This window comes from Pempheris klunzingeri, chromosome 21 (genome assembly GCF_042242105.1).
Source record: "Pempheris klunzingeri isolate RE-2024b chromosome 21, fPemKlu1.hap1, whole genome shotgun sequence".
NCBI lineage: Eukaryota > Metazoa > Chordata > Actinopteri > Acropomatiformes > Pempheridae > Pempheris > Pempheris klunzingeri.
The window spans coordinates 2,437,562-2,459,617 of record NC_092032.1 but is presented as its reverse complement, the minus strand read 5'-3'; the positions used below and the strand labels follow the sequence as shown (position 1 = coordinate 2,459,617).

The window sequence follows — 22,056 nt, the reverse complement described above, 5'->3', positions numbered from 1 at the left end:
GGCAGCATTTTATCAGAAGTGGTGTTCATCTCATCCTGCAGTGCCGTGCTTCCCTCACGCTCAGAGCACAGGAGCTGATGTCACAGTGACGCCTTCAGCTGCAACACTGCTTTAACTACAAATTATAGATGGTCAAATAAACGACTCGGGGGGGTGGGGGGAGGTGGGAAAGTGAGCGAACCACCACTTTCATGTTTGTCTCCAAGTTAAATGATTGCGGCCACTTTTTTTTATCCTGCAACAACAACCAAACAGAGCTTCATGTTTTATTGTTGTAGACTGTATAGGCTTTGGGCTGAAACATTAGAAAGGGCCTGGCAAAGGATTATCTCCTCAAGAACCTTGGTCACAGGCTGTCTGAGTCAGTGACTTATGGGTCGTTTCGTGATTTAATGATCATGAAGTCCTTTTAAAAATGGTTTCACGTGAGTAGTTTTAAAACTATCCAGTATTCCACAATAAACGAGAAGATTAGAGACTAAGATTTCTGTCTTGTTCCATCTTCATCGTACGCTCAGGGGACCACTGGACTCAAACTGCTAACTGACACTTCACTGACCAAACTAAATGAGTGCATTAGTTGCAAACTTCTGACTAAAATCAACTGTTGGGTGAAGCTCTTACATGGTTCAGAAATGTTCTGCTTGTAGCTCGGAGGCAGAATGACACTGATGTGCTCTTTAGTCTGAGAATTCATTGCACAGTTTCTACATTAAATGTTTAACCTTCGAAATGTTCTGTGACACTTTATTCACATTGTGGATGATACATCCTGGTCTGAAGATTTGTTTTGTGTTTTTCTCGTGCGCTCAAAATGTCCTGAAAATACATGAATGATTCTGAACACCACATTAAATAAAGTGTTACCAGGTCTGCTTTGGAGAAAAGTCTCTTATCGGGTGAGTCCAAGGTAGTTTTAGATCCTAGATCGCCGTCTCGGCTCTGATGTGCTTCACTGCGTCGCTGCGTGAAGCACATCAGGACGCGGGCTCCCTTAGTATCTAAACGCTTTTCGTTCACCCTCGGGCACTTTGTTTGGTCAGTAGTTACAACTGACTTTGGAGGCTGGATTATAGATTCATCTGAGCTGGCTCAGTACATGAGCATGGCATTAACACTGCTGAGGTTAGAGGTTCAAACGCTAGGCCCATACACACCTCTCCTTAGACACACCACGCACCGGTGCAGACTGTGCAGTCTAGTTTACTGGAGGCTTAAACTGTGCCACTTGACTCCATCTAATACCTGGTTTACACTGAACAGACGGTTGGAGGTCTGGTTTCAGTGATACCAATCTTTGTGCGTGTGATAGTGCGTGTGGCCGAGGGATTTTCCGGTAATTTGTCAGACAGATGTGCTGCCAGACAGGAATGTTTTGTCCTTGTGTGTCTCTGAGACCGAGTTGGACACGCACACACACACACACGCACACGCACACACACAAACAAACACAAAGCCTCAGAACAAGATGGAGTGAGTCATGAAACTTACATTCCCTCTTAACAGCTTTCAGAGGAGAGCAAGCTGCTTGGACTAATGGATAAACACTGCTGGTATGAAGTCAAATGCTTCTTTAAGGTCACACACACACACACACACACACACACACACAGTCACACACTCCTCACTGGAGGGAACTCCAGTGAGAAACTCATCCACTGAATAACACTGTTCATACAAAAGCTTTCTGTATTAATAGCTTTTCCACCACCTTGATTGTTTGACACGCAGGCGAGTCAATAGGAATGATTGTCGAAAGACATCGCCGCTGCTTCTTCCTGCTCTGCGACCGCCCAAACACACTCACCTCATGACACCCCTCCCCCACCCCCTCCCCCCCCATCCCAGGAAGAGGGGGGATACTTTGGAACACTCAAGAGTTACTGAGGGAGAGACTGGGTGGGCATCAGAAGCACTTAGAGGACAGCGGCTGTGGCAATGAGGAGGCACAGCAGGAAGCTCAGGCCGGGGGGCAGGGGTGAAGGCCGCGCCCCCCCGGATGAGTGGATGGAGGACGTCTTGATCTCCGAGTTGAGGAAGGCGGAGAGGGGCACCTGGGAGACCAGAGTTGGGCTGGCATAGTTGATGAGGGAATCGATTTTCTCGGCTTCCTTACTGCAGGCTTCGATCTGGAAAAATAAGAGAGCATGCTGAACGTCCTCTCTGAACCCCCCCCGAGTCAGCACAGGGGTCACTCTACTTCTTTACTGATCTTTTTATTTGCTTTTAAATGCACCTTGATAGTATTAAACTAATGTTACAAACTGGATGTCAGTTAATCGGTGTCAGCCACCTGTCATGATGAAGGCTGTGTGTGCAGTTAGGGGTTCGTTGTGGAATCAGGGACAGTCGTCGGGCTGAGGGTGCTCCCCATGAACGGAGAGGAACACAGGCCAAGAAAGACCTTCGTAACCTTTTTAAGGGACTCACGAGAATGAAATGGCTAAATAAGAACCCTTTAAATGTCATGCAAAGTGCTAAAATAGGTCACTAAGAATGCTGAAGTGTTTCAGTTCTAAAGGCTACATTCGTATATTATGGAGTCTGCTGTGTGTGCTGCTTTCCACATAACCTTGGTCGGTTCTTAGGATTCTTGAGCTGGGACCATTACCTAAGATAACACGTCAACTGGGAGCGCTGCACTCCTGAATCGATGCGATGCCCTTCTGACCGTCGTGATTCAGGTTGTTTGTTAGAAACATCTTGCAGGTGCACAGTGAAGCAGCGCTCAGATGTGATTAAGGATGGAGAAACTTTGTTTTGGCACCGCCTTCGTCAAGTCGGGGCTGGATTTACTTCTCAAACAAGTGAGGGAAGCTGTTGCCTAGTAACAGCTAAAACTAAAAGCCTAGCAGAACTGAGGCCGCTGTTTGCTTTGTGTGTTTTTCATCAGTTGCTCTTCTGTCTAAATCCAATGCCATTTTGCCATTTGTGAGAGATTCATTCTGCCTCAGCAAGCTTTACCCTCCTCTGCTTTGATTGAAATCTTAAAAAGGCTGAAATGGAGGTTTGATTAAGTTCACAAATTGTCATTCAAACTTCATGTTTCATCTAATATTGCCATTCAGGTTTAATAGTTCTCAGAAGCGAGGGTTCCTTGTGGCTGCAGCACAAGCTAACGCAGTTTTAATCAAATGATCATTTTAGCTCCTTAACAACTTGGCTGTGTGGATTCTGAACCTTCTCTGTGATTCAGGAGAAGATTAAAAGTCACAGCAGACATGAATCAGCCTGTGTGACTGCACACAATTGCTGGGGGGAATGTAGAGATGCATGGATTTCCTCTGATAAACTACATTTATCATCACTAAAAAGATGTCATTATTTAAATAGATCATTTCTTCTGATAAATCAGAGCATAACCCTGGAAAAACAGAATGCATGAGCCTATTTGAATAACTTTCATATTCAGGCAGCATACAGACAGTAAGGAACAAACCTGTGGAGGCACAAGTACTCCAAGCCCACTGAAACACTGAACTCTCCCCCCGTGTGTCTCAGCTCCAGTACTACACTGATGATGGCAACGGGGGTGGGGGGGTGGCAGGAGGACTGTTTTCACAAATCACGACCCACATCCATCAACCTTTCTATTCCTATCAACTCACTGCCAAAACCCTTCAAGCTCAGCACAGACCAGTCGGCCTGTCACCAGCAACTACATGGAGACTGTTACATACGATACGTCACATGTGACCACTGGGGAGTACCTGCATCATCATGGTAACAATAAATACCCAGCTGGTTGGGTCGAAGCACCTGAACTACTTGGTTAGGCTTAAAACAAGATGAGAGTCTGGGTTAAGTACGTCAGTTTGACTTTTGATTTCACAAGGGGACCGTCCCGTGTGTGACCACCCCAACTCTCTCCCTACGAGTGTCGGTCTTTACACTATGTCACATGACCACCACCACGCATTGCACTAAACTGTAGAACCAGGAAAGTCACGTGTCGACCGTGACGAAGGCACTGTTTCAATCACGCTGGCGCGCCATTTGAACACATTAGATTCTGACGCCACATAATTCTGCTCATGGTCATTTCACATGTTTCTGTGCGACTAGTCTGGGGCTCTAAAATACTGTCGCTCAGATGAAAGAGTTTCTTTGTTTACAAGGACAGAAAGACCTTGCGCTAAAAAAAGACAGGAGTACCAACAGAAGCATCTGTGCTGTCATACCTGGTCCTCCCACAGGCCCTGATGTTTTCTGCAAGGGTTCTGCTGCAATACGGGACTAATTTCACAATTTCCAAAGAAACAGAACTGACGCAAGCTTTCTTGGTGACACATTTCCTCTGCAAGAATGTTGTGGGAATGAATTCTGTTTTTGAGGGCAAGTTTTACTGAATGTTGTTCTGAATAGTGACAATGAGCCAAAGAAGGATCAGGAGGTGTGTTTGCTTTGTTTTAAGGTGGTGTAGAAGCACAACTTTGAAGGTCGATCTGTGTAAATAAAGGCCAGACTTAAACTATCTAACTATTGTAAATACTGTCAAATCCAGCAGCATTTTCATGAAAAAATTGCCTAAATGTTGGAATTCACAGATTTCAATAGGAGTTTTGTCCCCTGCCAGTGACAGTGGATCAGACCCACTCTCTTTTCCTTCTTACTCTTTTATTCTCGCTCTTCATGTCTTTTGTTACCCTCCCTCTTTCCACCCTCCAACTCTTCCACTACACAGTGTCGGACTATCTGGGACTTTTGTATGAATCGTGTTTAATGCTTTTGGGCATGAACTGATTCTGGTCTAAGATTAGATTAGACTACTAGCAGCAGCAGCAGCATTTAAACACCAGCCTGAAGACATCTCAGCTCCACATAGAGTGCAGCTGTACTCCATTGTTTTTTAACCCACTTACTGGGTGACACACATAACACACCTCTTCCTGTTACAACAACCTGACATGAGCCCCTTTCTGTGACTTGAGGATACAACGTGGGCTGAAAGATTCACAAGTTTTATGCCATTTATGATTAGCATCCATAATGAGATCTCTCACTCAGGTGATTTCTGCTACATCGAACCCCAGCTGACCCTTAAACTACCAATACATTTTGCAGTATTGCTATTGCATGATGTCTTTGAATTAAGAGTCCGAAAGCCACACCTACAACTCATAAATATATAAGTGTGTGTGTGTGTGTGTGTGGAGTCTACAGGTAGATTTTCACGAGGTCATGATTTAAAGTGTCGTTGACAAGACACTGAACCATTTAGCATTTCTCGTAGTAGATGTGAAAGATGCTTTTATACACACTCCCAAAGACCACTATTGAATAATAAGAAAAGTCCATACAAATGGATGAAACTGAACATAGCTCGCTGACACTTAGTTGCATTCTGAGTATTCTAGCACACTGAAAGAAGAGCAGTACGTACTTTTACTACTTGAATCCTTTGATTTCTCGTGTTAGATGAAGCTACTTATGGCACACAGGATAGAGGGGGGGGGGGTATTAGGCGTGTTTTGTGTGAAAAATAATAATCACACACTATATGACACATGACATATATATACATATTAGTAGTGTTTGTCACTACTGTCTGTATAATAAACAGGACAGCAAACAATGCAAATGAAGTGGAAAAAGGTGAAGTGAAACAGTGACTGAGACAGATGCATCCTCCCCCTCCGTTTACCACTGTAATCTGTTTAAGCATGAATATTTATGTCCAGGAGGAGAGAGCTGGGTAATTAGCAGAGCTAAACGTGGCCGTATTTATGTTTGTGTGTACGTCTAAAGGAGCTCCTGTTGTTGTTGGGTAAGACCCTGGAAGATGAACCTCTGTGATTTTAGAAAAGAGAATAGATTTATTAGATTTATTAGTTATTACTCAATACAATCTCGATGTGACATTCCAACAAATAAATGTTGCTGTTAATCCATTCAATGCATCATGCTGTCATCTAAATGCTGTTTTAGAAACTGAAAATATGCCATTTTTGTCAAAGTGACTTCCAAGTAGACACAGAATATTGTCTGTTAGACACTTCTGAGGTTTAACACACTGCAGTATAACAAGAACAAACAGGAATGCCAAAGAACTGAGTAATGACTGCATGTACTGTAAATGTGTGTGTGTGTGTGTGTGTGTGTGTGTGTGCTTTACCTGCAGCGGTGTTGGTTGCTGGTCCACCGGAGCGATGAGGACCACCAGCTCGTGGTCGATGCTCAGGTAGCCGAAGACGTCGCACTGCGGCACTGAGACATGGAGGCGCAGGATCTGCAGGACGTCATGGACGGTCACCGGCTGGTTCTTATTCATCTGCAACACGGGGGGTCAGGAGGGGTCAGACAATGTTGAAGGAATGTTGCACAAGTCTCAAGCTAAACTTGCATGAAGTTTTCAAATGTCAGTAAAGAATTGCTGCCTGTTGGGTGCATTAATGGTCCTTTCACAAGGACTGTACGATGTTCCTGTCATAGTGAGTTTGATGTGACATTCACAACTTCACAACAATCATCTGGTGGTGTCTACACACTCCCAGTGGCCAAGCATTCATTTCTCTGTGGGTGGGACTTTACGGTCCTTTTTCAGTTGGTGCAGACAGTGCTACTTGTAGCTACTTGTAGCTACTTGTAGCTTCTCAGTTCGTCCACTGTTGGCGTGTCATTTCCTGTGTACCAAAATTCTCCAGACATTTAGAGTAAGAGCCTATAGGCAGACAGTTCATACAGTACGGGTAAAAGCAGGACCCTGGCTTCCACTGAGGGGACTGACGACATGTCCTGAGTATTTCCACTGGGAATAATCCAATAATCCAATGGATTATTGGATTATATCTGAAATAATCACTACACTGTTTGTATTCCTCCACTGGTTTAGCATTGCACTCCTACAACATTGCTTTATGGAACCATGATGGACACAAAACATTGACAGATTGTGTTTTTTATTCCATGCATTGTTCTTCCTTGTGCCTACGTCATCCAAAATGCAACTCGACTGCCATCGGTTTGGTCAAACACAGCGGCGTGTCAGGCTGGTACTGTGTCCTGTAGCCTGTAGCAGAGAACTGGTGTTATAGAGGCGGCCTGTAGCTGAACAAACAGGACGGAGGGGCTCCGAACAGGCTAAGCTGCAGTTAAACTCAACTATTCTCATGTATTTTAGCAGCTGCAGATTAAATCAGCTCTGCTTGTGTTTGGTATTAACAGGCTTAACGCTGAGTCCTACTACGATGTGCTTGGGGATTACAGCCAAGTTGACTAACAGCCAAAGGGACTTTGTTGTATAATTAAGGTGATCAGAATGAGATGCTGGTGGGACTTATTAGCTGTTAACATGTCAGCATTTAGGCATCAGCGTGCTCCAGGCTTTACTGCTTTTCAACAGACTGGGCACACATCCAGGGAGGCTCAGGAGAGGCATGTGGGAGGTGGAAGGAAGCAACCACTTCTGATCAGCGTGTTATGGATGTTAAAGGGATAGTTTGGATTATTTCAAGTGTGGTTGTATGAGGTCTTTATCTATAGTCAGCGTATCGCCCACAGTAGATGGCAGTCGTAGTACCCCTACGCTGGAGAAGCAGGCGGGAGTCCTGGCACAGATGCTAAGCCATGTACTGCTGTGGACGGGAGCAGCAGAGAATGGTGTTTTAGTGACCAAAAGGCCCAGCTGAAAAATCTCTTTCTCTCTCTTTCACAGCCACCAGGCTCCATTTACAAAAACAGCTGAACACAGCAGTTGCGGCCACAGTCAGTTAGTGTGCTCGTGTTGTTGTGCAACCTTTAAACTCTTTGAAATGGTAAGTCGTATCTGAACTAACGTGTGAGTTCATTGATCGAGGGAGTGGCAGTACAGCAAAAAAACAAGCGAAAGAGAGAACAGATTCAGTTCCCCGTTGAAACGGCTGTCTGGTGAAATGGTGGTGAAATATCCTTTTTTTTTTCCTTCAATGTGCCGATGGCCATCAACTGTGGGTAATATACTGAGTAATTTCCAATGACCCTATCTCTCCCTTCAGGTCAAACCTTTTCTCTGGGGATAGATATGGAACTGCAATACAATAACGTGGACACAGTATGTTGGCATACATGTATAAGAAAGGGGATCTGAATGTCCAGTAAAGCACTTTACTTGTCTCTATCCTTTTTAACTAGTTTGGACTCTTGTCTGTCATGTGTCCTCATCTGTTTTCCAGAGAAGAAATAGCCCCTCAGCCTGAGTAAAACTGTAGCACAGAACTCTAACATTGTTTCTATGATGGTATAATCAGGTCAGCAGAGTCATTGACTCCTTTTAAATCTCTTCTTAAAATATACTTCTATCTGCTTTTCCTGACTTTATTTGATTTTTCATTATCTTTATTGTGCAAAGTATTTCTTTTTTTCCCTTTTTAAATAACTTAACACACCTCAAAACCAAACAAAAACACAAATTCATCTGACAATGAAAACTCAACTAAGAGACATTAAGACACTAAGACATTCGTGGAAGTAGAGATACAATCATGTAAAAAGGACTCCATTGCAAGTCCTGCTTTCAACATCCTATTTCAGGAAAAGTTAAAGTATCAGTTAGAGTACTGGTTATGCACTGAAATGTCTGGGAAGAAGAAGAAACAAAGTTTTCAGTTTTTGAACTTTTCTGTAATTATTTCTTTTTTGTTTGTTTGCTTTTTTTTAAAGGCCAAAAGCCAATGAGCCAATACAGAGCAGCAGATCATAGATACTGGAGTAATTGGACTCACTAATGCCTGCACTCATCTTGAAGGTAAAGTTGGTATTTTGGCAACTCAGCTTAACACTTAATAGTTTGTGTTTGCACCTGAAGAACTGCTGAATCTATGAATACTTGACTGCAATCACTTAAGTGTTTGTTTTATTGGCACCGCCATTTTCCTTCAGGTTGTTTCTCGGCGTCCTCAGCATGGTGTGTGGAATAGTTAAATACTGCCACTGTGTATGTGTGTGTGTGTGTGTGTGTGTGCATGTGTGGAAACCAAACATGAAAAATGAGGTTGAAAAGGGTCGACCTCTGCTAAAATTGTCTTTAGAACACTTTTGTGCTTCAGTGACAGAACTGTGCTCTTTTGAAAAGGATATTTGTGCAGAGTCTGAATAGCTGCAGTAGGATCTCTGGATCTATAGCTTTCCCAACTAGTTAACAACAGCAGCATTTAGATAGAGAGCATTGTTGAACTGCCTTTATATTCAAGGCAACTATATTGAAAATAGAGAATAGATACCTTAGAAAAAGTGTTCATCTGCTCCTTGCTCCAGAGGATCTGCAGCATGCTGGCACATATCGGACAACAGGCTCCTGGAGAGAGGTCAGAGTCAGGGATTATTTGAAAACAGCTTCCAGACATGTCGTGAGCAAAGAGCCATCAAATGGTGGTCTTAACATGGTGATTTTCTGTCAGCGGTGCACTCACCCGGTGGGGTGACAGGGTGGCAGCCCGGGGTGGACAGAGGTGGACAGGGAATCACGCCGCACGCAGAGTCGGGGGCCAGGTCAGAGACGGCCCCCACGGCGTGACAGGGGCCCTCATAGTCCACAGCCACGCGGTCAGAGAACGCGTCACACACTGTGCTGTAGGTTTCACCGTTGTGGCCACAAACTTGCTGAGGCTTCCTACAGGCATCCTGAGAACATTACACACACAATCACACACATATACACACATATACAGAATATGAAGTCATATGCATTTGTGTTATTGTTTGTTTTTCTGTCTTGTGTTGGGGTCAGTACTCATATGTGTGTATGTATATATATATTTATATATATATATATATATATACACACTGTTGCCCATAAAGTTGGAATAATTGTTCAATACCCTCCAATCTTGTTAAAGCCTGAATACACAGTTTGCAAAGGTTCATTGTGGTTTAAGTTTCACTGTGATCTGATGGGAAGAGTTTGATCAATAAAGTTGAGAAGATATAAACTTTATTTATCAAGAATAAATCACATTGTCACAATCACAATCTATTCCAACTTTATGGGCAACAGTGTATAAATATATATAACATGCTGAGGGTTGGCACCATTTCTGGGCCAAATTGGCTTTCAGACATATTTAATAATTATGAGAGATCATTACTAATTATATTGGTTAATAGGACTTACGGTAAAGTCCACCTCGTTAAGTGAGGTAAAAGTCAATTTAATTCAATTTAATTCTCATTTATGAAACAAAATGATCAATTATGATTGATTATTAACTTAACTACAATCAAATGAACATATTGATAACTAGTTGAATGATGTCCTTGACTGAGTAGAGGTTGGTCTAATTATTGATGTTTTCATGTGTTCATCACTTCAAAGTTGCAATTGGTAAAAGTGGAGCTCATTTTAATTTATTCATACATAGTTTATATACTACTTTTGGTTTACATACTGCTGGGCAGCTTTATAAAGCCTTATTGATATAATAATGTAGTTTATTTATTCATTACATTTTGTATTGTTAACCTGAAAACAATGAAGGAAAAAGTATAGTGACCTCAAACTTGGATTTTAGCTACAATCTGCGATATCCTGACCCTGACAGGTCTTCATCAAGTCTTCATCAAGCAGTTTAAAGACACCAAATTGGTTACATCACTCTGACATCATTACATGTACAATTCATGATCGAACTCGATAGGGTGAAACATTTCTTTTTCAAGCAGTTATTTTTTTTGGGGGGGGGTTTAAACAAAATGACCATTATCATTCCTCTGCACATTCACACTCAGGACATGAATAGGCATAATTAGGTTAGTACCTCAGCATTCTATATGTGGCAGCTCTGTCCTGTGTTGATACTGAAGGTTCCATCTTTCAGTGTGAGTATTATTAAACCTTGTTTTGGCACAGAAACAGCTCTCCTAAAAGTCACGTACGACCTCCTCCTCTCCTGAGACTCTGGACTCCTCAACATTCTCATTCTCCTCGACCTCACTACAGCCTTCGACATCAGTAACCACAATGTTCTTCTCTCCCAGTTCGAATCCTCCCTCGGCATCACCAGCTCTGCCCTCTCCGAATCAAAGTCATACCTCTCCAACAGACCACTCTCAGTATCAACTACTGCACCTCCTCCTCCGTCCCAGGGCGTACCCCAGGGTTCGGTGCTGGGTCGTTTCCTCTTCACCCTCTACATGCTCCCCCTTGGTAACATTATAAGCCGTCAAGGATTTCCAGTTCCGTTGCTATGCCGATGACATCCAGCTCTACATCTCCACCAAATCCATCACCACTCCACCCTGACTTCTACCTCACTATCAAATACTCCACTCTGTCTCTTTCCCTACAAATCTCAACCTCAGAGTCAGCAGCCTCTCCTTTCAACACCATTTCAACCAAATCACCAGAACTGCTTTTTATCTTGTCTTTGCCCATCACTCTCCATCACACAGTTCTCCATAATCCCTTCCTACCTCAATGGCCTGCTCCACCAGCACACTCCTTCTCACAGCCTCCACTCCTCTGACACCAACCTCCTGTCTCCACCACTCAAGACTAAATACCAGACTCGGGGGAACAGAGCTTTTTCCATAGCTGCCCCCTCCCTCTGGAACTCTCTCCCCAAACACATCAGAAACTGCACTGTTCCCTCTGGATCAGTGCAAGACTGAATATGGTTTTGCTCCCAGGTCAGTGCATAAAAAATGACAAAGCAACAGCAAGGTCTGCACTTGGTACAGCAATTAATGTTTCTCAAGAAGAAGACAGCAGTCTCTTAGCCCTGCGGTTTCCGCTCTCTGGTGTAACCTACCTGGCAGTGGCCCATGTAGGCCAGGGTCTTCCCAGCTTGCTGCAGCTGGCACAGACTGGGATGGACCAGGCCGTCAGTATCACAGGCCGGCTCCACACTGTTCTTATCGCAGGCTGCCGGCCGGCCAACACACTCGAATTGCGGGCAGTCGGACGAATCACTCAGACACACACGATACTTTGGGATGCACCTAGAAACACACACAATATGCCTTTATGTATTCATCTACAGTTGCGCTCAAAATTATTCAACCCCTATTGCAAATTAAATCTATTGGCAAAATGTACAAACTTTCAGCTGTGTTCAATGAACGACAGCGTTCCTGAGGAATCTGAGCCCATTCCTCATGATGTTCTTCCTCTGATGTTCTTACGTTTGTTAGTCTTTGTGTGTTGTATCTCCTATTTCTAACATGCAACCAAAAGTCACTATGGACAGACCCCTGGTCAGTCCGGGTATTTAATGTGTTCTATCTAAGGCACATCTGATGCAACTAATGAGACCCCTGATTAGTTGCATCAGGTGTGCTTGACACACCACTATGGAATCAGATTTGTTTCAAAAGTTTCAAGCAAAACTTACTAAAAGTCAATCAAAATAAATGGATTTGAGAGGGAAAAAAATGAACTCAAGCAAAAAATGATAACCTTCAAAATAAAAAATGTCTCTTGAAAACAAATACCTCTGTCTTTTCTTTTGTTCAAGGATGTAGTTTTGCTCTCGCCCTCTCTCTCTTTTGGTTACGCTTCTGGCTTTTTCGTTAGCGCTGCCAGATTCTTTGTTTGAGTTTTGACACAAACCTATCACGTATTGGCTGTGACCCGGAGGTTGTTCCCCTGTTTGCTTGAATTGACTCCTGGGGATCTATAAAGTTTTTTTAACTTTTTCTAATCACCCAGCGGGAGAAAGAATCTTTCATTCGCTATGCAAGGCATGCATGAAGAGGAAGCATAGGGGGGCATACAAGCAACTGCTTCAAGATTAAAGTGATCCCCAGGAGTCAATTCAAGCAAACAGGGGAACGACCTCTGGGTCACAGCTGTATCGCTCAAAAACTCAACAGCCAATAGGAACGCGCCCTTGAAAGAGCCCGCCCACGCGATAGGTTTGTGTCAAAACTCAAACAAAGAATCTGGCAGCGCAAACGAAAAAGCCAGAAGCGTAACCAAAAGAGAGAGAGGGCGAGAGCAAAACTACATCCTTGAACAAAATAAAAGACAGAGGTATTTGTTTTCAAGAGACATTTTTTATTTTGAAGGTTATCATTTTTTGCTTGAGTTCATTTTTTTCTCTCTCAAATCCATTTATTTTGATTGACTTTTAATAAGTTTTGCTTGAAACTTTTGAACCAAATCTGACTCCATACACCACCTGATTTGTAAATGGGTGTTCTTATGAGGGACTCTCAGGGGGTTGAACAGTTTTTAGACTGCAGTAGGCATTAAAAGTGGTATATTGTGTTGAGGTTGGTTAAAGTCCAGATTTCCACTGGTCTAAAGTCCCTTCCTTGTGTTTCTTGGCCCAAGCAGTTCTCTTCTTCTTCTTGTTCTTCCTCAGTGGTTTCTTCTTTGCAGCAGTTCCACCATGAAGGCCCTATTCCTGCAGTCTCCTCTGAACAGCTGACAAAATATATGATATACTACAAAAAGGTAAAAAACGTTCAGTTTGACTTATGTAAATTTTAGATTAATAAACATTCCTTTATTTATCTTGATCCTTCATATTTTATTTTTCTAATCCTGGAGCCTTAAGAGCTCGCTTCTCACTGCTTATGTATGTGATTAATAAACCTTTGAAACCTTAAATCCTTCCTAATTCCCCTCTGAACAGGGGAAGTTGGGAATAATATAAGCTTCTTTTAAAAGACGGCCTATGTGTAGCTGAGTTAAACATATCAGCATATATGCTTTTTGTTTGGGGTTGAACATATATGTATAAAGTTACTTAGATTTGTGTTCCCATGAGGGTGGAAAAGACTTGGAAACATGATGCTGATCTTTGAATTCAGTGGTATAACAAACTCCATGCTGAAAAAGGCCTCGTGGCCACAACCATAACTGCCTGAATCTACGACCTGGCTGTGAGTCAGATGGAGGGAGAAAAAGTAAGAGGGATTTTTTTTCTTTGCTGTTCAGTGTTAGCTCTGACTCTACTGATGAACCCACCTCTGGTTTCTCTGGCAGGGTTTGTTGGCGCAGGGGTTGCCGAGGCGACACAAGCCGAAGACAAACTGATGGTCTTTAAATCCCATACAGCGAGCAACACAGCCGCTGGGATAGGTCCGCCCATTAGAGGCACACACCGGGACAAAGCGGTCCGGACAACTACAGGGAAGACCTGGACGACAGAGGAGGCAGGGAGGGAGATGGAAACCAGTACAAGGGAGGTAAGTATTCATGGCATCAAGTGTGATGGAGTGAAGACACTGGACAGGATGGCTGGGTGAGGTTACAATATGAAACCTTTATCTTTACAGGAAAATCACTGTTTATAACTTGGGTTTCGCAGCTCTGGCTTGTAAGACAGTAATGCTGCGTTTCCACCAGCTCGACTTGGCCCTACTCGACTCGACTCGGTACGCTTTAGGTAGCGTTTCCACCGGCCCTAGTACCTGGTACCAGGTACTATTTTAGTACCTCCTCGGCCGGGGTTCCAAGCGAGCTGAGTCGAGCTGACAATGCGACGTCACCAGACTGCAGGCCACTGATTGGCCAGGGAGCGGCGTCACTTGATGAGTCATGAGAGCGACTATCAAACCCGCTGTTTTTAAAACCCCGGAAACAGAGACGGAGCGTTTTTATTATTTCTGTGAACGAGGTAAACGGATACACGCAAAACAAACGCTCCACGTCATTAGTTGTGTTTGTTTATGCCGTATACAAATTATGCTACCGGAGTTTCGGCCCGCCTTGCTATGACAATCCCGCCCTCGTTTAAGGTGGTACCTGGTGTAATGGAAACACAACCGTACCATGCCATGCCGTGCCGTGTCGAGTCGAGTAGGGCCAAGTCGTGCTGGTGGAAACACGGCTTAAGTCACCTTTTTTCCAGATCTCTGTAACTACTTTAGTAAGAACAGTCCTCATAACTGATAGAACCATTGAGCTTCAAAAAAGTAACCACCACTGTACTTTTTCACTTTGAGGTTAGCATTGGGAAGTTAGGAAGGCATAAGCCCCACTCTGCTCCACATGAGGTATAAAGTTCTTACTACATTCCAGTTTTATTGGGCTCTCTGATTTCTCTATGATATTCAGCACTGCTGGTGCAGCACAGTCTGGTTCCAGGCCTCCGTCTGTTTCCGTTATTTCGATTCAAATAGACCTGCTGTTGTGCCCATTAGCAGTAGATCTAATGAAAGAGAAAGCATCAACCAATCAGAGGTCTGAAGGTTGGTTGAATCAGGATGCCATCTTCCTACACAGCTGGCTGGCTATAGATATATCACTACTTCATCTGATATTTTAGCTTCTCCTCTCAAGCCAAACCCTTATAGTGAAGAGCGTTTGTGCCACAGGGCTTCTGAATGATCAGAAGCAGAGCAGGGTCACAGAGACGCTGTCTGTGTGAACAAGTAAACCGTTTCCTTTAACCGTGTGATAGATGACTGTACACAACAAAGATGGCAACATGCACAACAAGAAGACATAAAAATCAAAAATGCATGAACATCACTGACAAGAGAATGATGATAAACAGTTTGTAGGTTCGTTGACCAAAAGAAAACCTAAAGAAAGACTATATAACTAACAAAACTAAACTGTTACCTGAACCAAGGCCTCTGATGGAGGACCCCAACTTGAGGAAGACACACAACCAGCGCCCCCCTTTTAACCATATATATCTATACAAGTTTACATATACAGTTGCCCTCAAAATTATTTGACCCCCATTGAAAATTAGGCATTAATTTACTTAATTTGCAATGGGGGTTGAGTAATTGAGTGCAGCTATATATGTATGGCAGGACCTTGATAACTTGACCTTCTTGGATCTAGACCCTCTCAGCGGGTGACCAGCTTTATCTGTAATGACCAAACCCTGTTCAAAGCATTACATCATTGAAAGATCACACACACACACACACACACACACAGACAGACAGACCGGTAAAGTGTCGGCGGTCCTCGTTGGAGCTGTCCAAGCTGAGACATTCTCTTGTGGAGCAGACGGTTTCACCAGCGAAGCAGGAACAGGTGTGGCAGTCGATTCTGAAAGACGTCCCGTGGCCTGGTGGTGCACACACGGTTAGACAACAGGGCATGTGTTACTGTACGGTTATGATGCCATTGGAAACAAGAACAGATGGGGAGACATTTACGGCGATAACATGGTCAGCTACTTACCTAATCAGCAAAACTTGTTAAGTAGTAGTGATTAAACTAGTAAAAATAAGGTATCAGCTATGATCATTGGTGTAAATGTCAGCTGTTACCATAAAGCTCACGACAACAAGCACTTGGCTCTCCTCGATAACTAAGCATCACGGTAGAGCTCTTACTGCTTACATAGTAAACAACATGTCCTGACAGACAAACCAACATAGCTGTAAGATAGCAGAAAATAGTGGAAACTGCTGTTTAGAGGTGATTCTTCAGCCTTCAATTAAGTATCTGTGCACCTGCAGTCACAATGTGTGCCTGTTGCCATAGCGCCATGCCAGCCAGACATGAGTACCATCAAATGATCGGCACTGACCCAATTAAAAACAGAGAGTGCTGTTATCCAGGAGAACTACATCCACAATTAACTAATCAAAGCAGTGTTTAAAGAACTTAGCTAGGGCTAAGACTTTTATATGTATGTTATGTTTTGGCCATTTTGACAGCCTTCACCCTTTTAGACCATCAGGGCACCCCAAGATCATAACTGTCACCACATGCTGACATTTACTAAGATCTACACTTCACTTCAGTACACAGCTCCTCCAGCAGGCACAACTCCCTTCCACAGGGATTGTTTCTCACTATCTGCAACCACCTACCGTGGCGTGCCTGTGTGGAAAACAACGTGCTGCAGAAAGGTTTAGGCTAAAGTAAACTGTGCTCTTCACATGTCCAACCAAGGTGACTGCAGAGCAATTATGATCGAAACAATAGAATTAAGAGGAGCCGACAGGCACAAAGCATTTATAGTCCTCCATGCCTTTTCAGGGTGAAGAAATATAACCTGCTTGGTGAAGTACAAACCTGCTGAACTGAAGAGACAACTCTTAGGGCTTCTGAGAAGGTGAATCATTTTTGTGCTGTGTCTGTCCCCGTTGTTAGGCAACAGCACATTAAATTGCCAGACTGTTGAATGGAGTTTAGCTCCATACAAAACAAAACAGTGTGTGTCCATTTCAAACCGAACATCTGTCTTCAATAAAAGCAGAGCAGCTCGGCCCTCCTTGGAAGTGCAGGCGAAAACAAGCAGAAAAGCAGAAAGCTAGAGGGGTAATACACCTGAGGCGAGGGGAGGGGCATGGGGCATGTATCTGTCTCTGTACAAGAGGGAAAGATTATTAATTCACTGAATTGGCTAATTGAATGTGTACTGAATCTAAATAGTTTCAGCTGAGTGCCCCGCAATGCTGCTAACTACAAACCATAATAATTATGTGTTGTTGGATATGAAGCAAGCTCCAACATTTGCAAACAACTCTCCAACATGTTACAGCCTGAAAAGTGAGCAAACGTGGAAGGATAATGTCTGTTATTCAACGTTATGATTTAAATCTAATATCAATTCATTCATTAGTAGTGAATGAACGAATGAATTATTCAATATCAATTGTGTGGTTGTGTGTTTGGAGCTGTCCATCATGCCAAAGTAACACAATCAAAGATGGAATCATACAAACTTAGCTTAGCTTAACTTGACATAAACCTGCAGAACTATTACAATGTCTGGGATTCTTCCTACAACATCGTGGATATCATTAAAAGAAAACTTTGAGCTGTGAGTTCTGGGAAAATTACTTCTGTTTGCTACAAGGAACGATCTGCAACAGCGTCAATGTGTGGGGAACATTCAACCTGATCAATATATTTCATCAGCCCTCAGTCTGACTCTATATGTTGGTTTGATCAGACACATCTAATCTCTAGAAGAACTAGTTCGTGTTTTTGTCTCCATGTAGTTAACGTTTCCACCCAACCTCTCCTTCCTTTTAATGAAACTACATGGCACGAAGAGAGTCCCCGCTGCTCGGATTGAGATGCTGGAGATCAATCACGCTTGTCCAGAAGTAATTCTGCTCTCCACAGGAAGAGATGAATCTAATGACTTATCATGTGGGTCATTCAGGGACATCAGAGCCCCAACGGTGGCATTACCTTTAAATCACAACTGTATCTAACACACAAAGGAGGTCTTACTTTTCCTCTGTCCTCCTACGATGCAGGGCCTGCTGGTGTCCACACAGGGCATCTCCAAACAGTTCTCCAGACGCCCACTGGGACCACAGCTGCAGACCTCGTAGCACCCGGCAGGACCAGTCCGGGTGGGCACCTGGATGCGAGCGAACTGTTGCACCAGAAACTCTGAGGCCTCGCCCAGTTTACAGCCTGAAGACACACACACACACACACACACACGCTGAGAATGACGGCACTTCTTACACGGCAAAGCTGCTCCACTGCAGCAGTTGCTGGTCGTACCTGGCACGCAGAGGTACGGCTGACAGCTGAATTCATCGAGACAGCCCTTCCTGTTGACCTGGCATATGTGGTTGCTGGGGCAGGGGTTGGGGTTGCATGGATGGATGACCTCTTCTACGATGTTGTTGCCGAGGGAACTGGGGGCTGAGGTCAGGTGACGGTTGAACATGGAAATGTAAAGCAGGATTAAAGTTGACTGTCACATGAGATGTCACAGTATATTCTGTTGGTGCATTCGTTGTTGGGTTTCAAAATAAAAGACGTGTCAGAAGAAAAACGGCACTAATGTAAAATGATCAAATATAATAATCTAATAATCTGATAATATAATAGGAGCCTGTTCGTCATCTTATGGCTTTATTGCTAGAAATATTTCAAACTGCATTAATTAATAGAATCTTCATATTACCTATTGAATCAAATCACCACTGCACTGCCTTTTAGCTGAGGTGTGATTTGAAGTTGAACTCTGAATCTGACGACTTTAGACTTGACTCGTCAGGTCAGAAATCCTTTGACTTTAACACCAGTGACTTCACTTTGACTTTAGGCTCCTGACTCTTGACTTGGACTGATATGTTAACGTCCCCTTGCCCAAAGCTTAACCAGCATCTCTTCACGGTCATTCCCAGCAGCAGCAGGCTGCCACAGACACAGTTCAGCTCATTGGTCTTAAACCCGTCAGGTGGTTAGAAACACAACTCTATTGGGGTGCTGATGTTAATGTTAAAAGCTGGCCATAAGAGCTGCACTGGATTCTATGCTGTCAGAGCTGTGTCTGTCAGCTCCTGAACTTCTGTCTTCCTCTGCCCCCTGGTGGCCGCAAAACTATTTACTGGCAGATCTAGCTGAAATATACACACAAACTCTTACGTGGAGTTTGAGGTTTTTAAAATGTTTCCTTCCAGTTGAAACACTGTATCTTGTTGGTATTTCCATCTCTTCCTGAAGACAGAGTGACTGCTGCTCCAAACCGAAGCTTCACAGACAGTTCAAGTCTCCCTGAGCAGGGTGTGCTGTTATGTGTGACTCACTGAGGTATCTGTGGAGGGGGATGCAGCGTTCAGGGTCATCAATGGGTGATAGCAGCTCGCAGATCCTCTCTGGAGTTTGTCCTTCGTGGAAACGTTTCTTGTCCCCACACTGGGTCAGGATGTCCACACAGTCTGACCTGAGGACAGACGAGCAATAACAATCGAGTGTACAGCTTTATTCTGCAGAGACCGATAAAAGAAAATGTGGAGTGGAGGAAAACAATGATTGACCTCAAGCCTTTTCGGGTAACTGAAGCTAGACAGATGAGGCGAGCGTCCCTCAGTGCAGAACGTGATCATGTCTTCTATCATTTCTTGTCTTGATGCTGGCTTTATTCTAGAGCTTGGTTACCTTCTTTGGTACCACATGACTGTTGGCTCTTTGCATTAACCAGATTTTTTTCAACGTCATGTAAATGAGAGACTTGCTTAACTGGACTGGGAGTTTAGAGGAGCCACATTTCCCCAGCTAGACTTCCCCCTGGGGACACTTGACCAGATCTCTAGCATGATTTTGCATGTACACATACGCATGACACATGGTTCGAGCTAGGACAGTGACCTTTTCCTGACCGTCCAATAGGCAGAAAAATGCCCCCATAAAATAACACAAAACAAAGGAGGTTACGACAGGTTGCCTCAGCACAGCTGCTTAAAAAGGAACTACCTACGTAGATTGAGAAGTTTTCTCTGCTATCAGACCTGACATGTTGTTGATGCATCAGTCTGAATACTGCAAATTTGCTGTTGAGAAATAACTCCGGTCCAAATGGGGCTCAGAGCACCCTGACCCCTGACCCCTGACCTTTTCCTGTCTGTTCCCCCAATGAGACAGATGCCTCCTCTGCTGCTCTTCTGGAAGCTTCTTCCATTTTTACCCTATTCAAGGGTTTTGGGGAGTTTTTTCCTCATCTGGCTTGAGTGTCTAACAACAGGGGGTGTTGTCAGCTTTCCAGACCTGACCCAAGTATTGTCTGCTGTCACTGACGAGTCAAAATAGCTGAGAAATATATAATAAATTCTGTATTGATTAAACCTCCTGGTCATGTGTGACCCTGTTACGGCTGGGTAGTGACTAGTTACTAGTTAGTAGTGTATGTGTGTGTGTGTGTACTGGGTAGTAACTAGTCACTACCCAGTAGTAACTTGTAGGATGCTACCAGACATACTTGCATATGACGCTCCCTCTGGACTTGCTGTGGCAGGGTTTAATCTGCAGGGAACAGGCCACGGCCTTCCACATGTCCGGCAGACACTTCCTGATGTCCAGAACGGGGATGTTCATGAACGGCATCTTGATCGTCCCGTTGGACCACAGCTTGATGTCGTTCATGGCGCCCTGGTCCGATTGGACGTTGCAGCTGCGGAACAGCTCTGTCGGCCTGTGTGCAGATACAGAACTCAGAGTGAAACAGAAGTTGGTTTGCACATAAAAGAATTGAAAAATAAGTCAGTATCTCCACACTAGCCACGGGCTGCTTGCAGAACGAGGTGTGATGTGTAATGGTAACTGCAGCCTTCTAGCTGTCTGCTCTGCAGGCCTTACAGACGGAGTTTAAGTCCTGCTGCGTAATGTGAGGACCGTTTTCCCCTTTTGCTGCACCAGGAAGTGCCTTTGATGTCTGATTGGTGGGTTTGGTCTCAAGTGAGTCAGCTAATTGGTGGTTTAAAGAAAGATTCCAGGCAGAAGTTCTGGGTGTGGCTGCGTCTTTCCATTTGTTGATGAGTGGATGCTTTGTTTATCTTGAAGCAACCGTGTGTGTGTGTGTGTGTGTGTGTTTTGCCCCCACACTAATCAACAGTGGTTTTCCTCTCAGACCAAACCTAAATGTGGTAATCAGCTGAGTCCTATTAGAAGTAACCCACTAAAGCTCAGTAAGAGTTCAGCAGTGACAGTCCTTCATCAGGGCTGCTACGACACACACGGTATAATCAGGGTTCTTTATCTTTTTTCCCACAGTTCCAAAGGGAAAATGTAGTGATTTCTACAGGCTTAGAAGAAGAACAACTTTACTGTTCACCTGTTTTGTTGTGTTTTCTTCTCATTTCAGAATCTTCACGTCTTACAAGGAAATCATGCAAATACACAAAACAAATATGGCAGACATATGGTCATACACACATTCATGCCATTTCTTTTATTCCCAAATCTCCTCGTGCACACACTCTCACACGTATACACACATCTACACAGGTGTTTTATTTAGGGTAAAACTCTTACTGCACCAAAGTGGGCCTGCACCTCCTCCATTTCAAAGTCCTGTGATGGAAGTAATGTGAAGTGTGGATAACGTTTGCAGTATGAGCATAGTGACTTCTGATGGCTCTGTTATTGAGGTCGGAGGGGGCGGGTGTTGGGAAGTGAATGATTTGGGAGGCATCCCATACTGCTGCTGATGACAGAACTACAATGATTATAGTGTGATTATAGTGTGATAGTGTGAACAAGTTTAAAAGCCTATATGTGTACGATCAGAATTATCACCACATCTCTAGGGGTACTATCAAAGAGGGAACATTTTATCAGACTTGCTACGACCACATGGACGTATTAAGAGAATTGGATACCAAAATGGAACTCAGATTTGTTCCAATGAAAGTTTTCACCTGGCACATGAAAATGTGTCTTAGACTTTATGATGAGAATAAACATACATT

At 43.7% G+C, this 22,056-nt stretch overlaps 1 protein-coding gene across 1 annotated transcript in view; it reads right to left on the bottom strand.

Moving 5' to 3' along the window:
- Positions 1-1,911: 1,911 nt before the first annotated feature.
- reck (reversion-inducing-cysteine-rich protein with kazal motifs) overlaps positions 1,912-22,056 on the bottom strand; it is a 60,467-nt gene continuing 40,322 nt past the window's right edge. The window contains exons 11-21 of the mRNA XM_070852650.1: positions 20,568-20,780; positions 19,399-19,535; positions 18,365-18,508; positions 18,083-18,271; positions 15,831-15,953; positions 13,889-14,060; positions 11,724-11,913; positions 9,387-9,597; positions 9,198-9,271; positions 6,116-6,271; positions 1,912-2,129 (exon numbers count right to left, since the gene is read on the bottom strand). Of these exons, the coding sequence (XP_070708751.1) occupies positions 1,917-2,129; positions 6,116-6,271; positions 9,198-9,271; positions 9,387-9,597; positions 11,724-11,913; positions 13,889-14,060; positions 15,831-15,953; positions 18,083-18,271; positions 18,365-18,508; positions 19,399-19,535; positions 20,568-20,780 (1,822 nt within the window). The 3' untranslated portion in view covers positions 1,912-1,916. The remainder of the gene's footprint in view (positions 2,130-6,115; positions 6,272-9,197; positions 9,272-9,386; positions 9,598-11,723; positions 11,914-13,888; positions 14,061-15,830; positions 15,954-18,082; positions 18,272-18,364; positions 18,509-19,398; positions 19,536-20,567; positions 20,781-22,056) is intronic.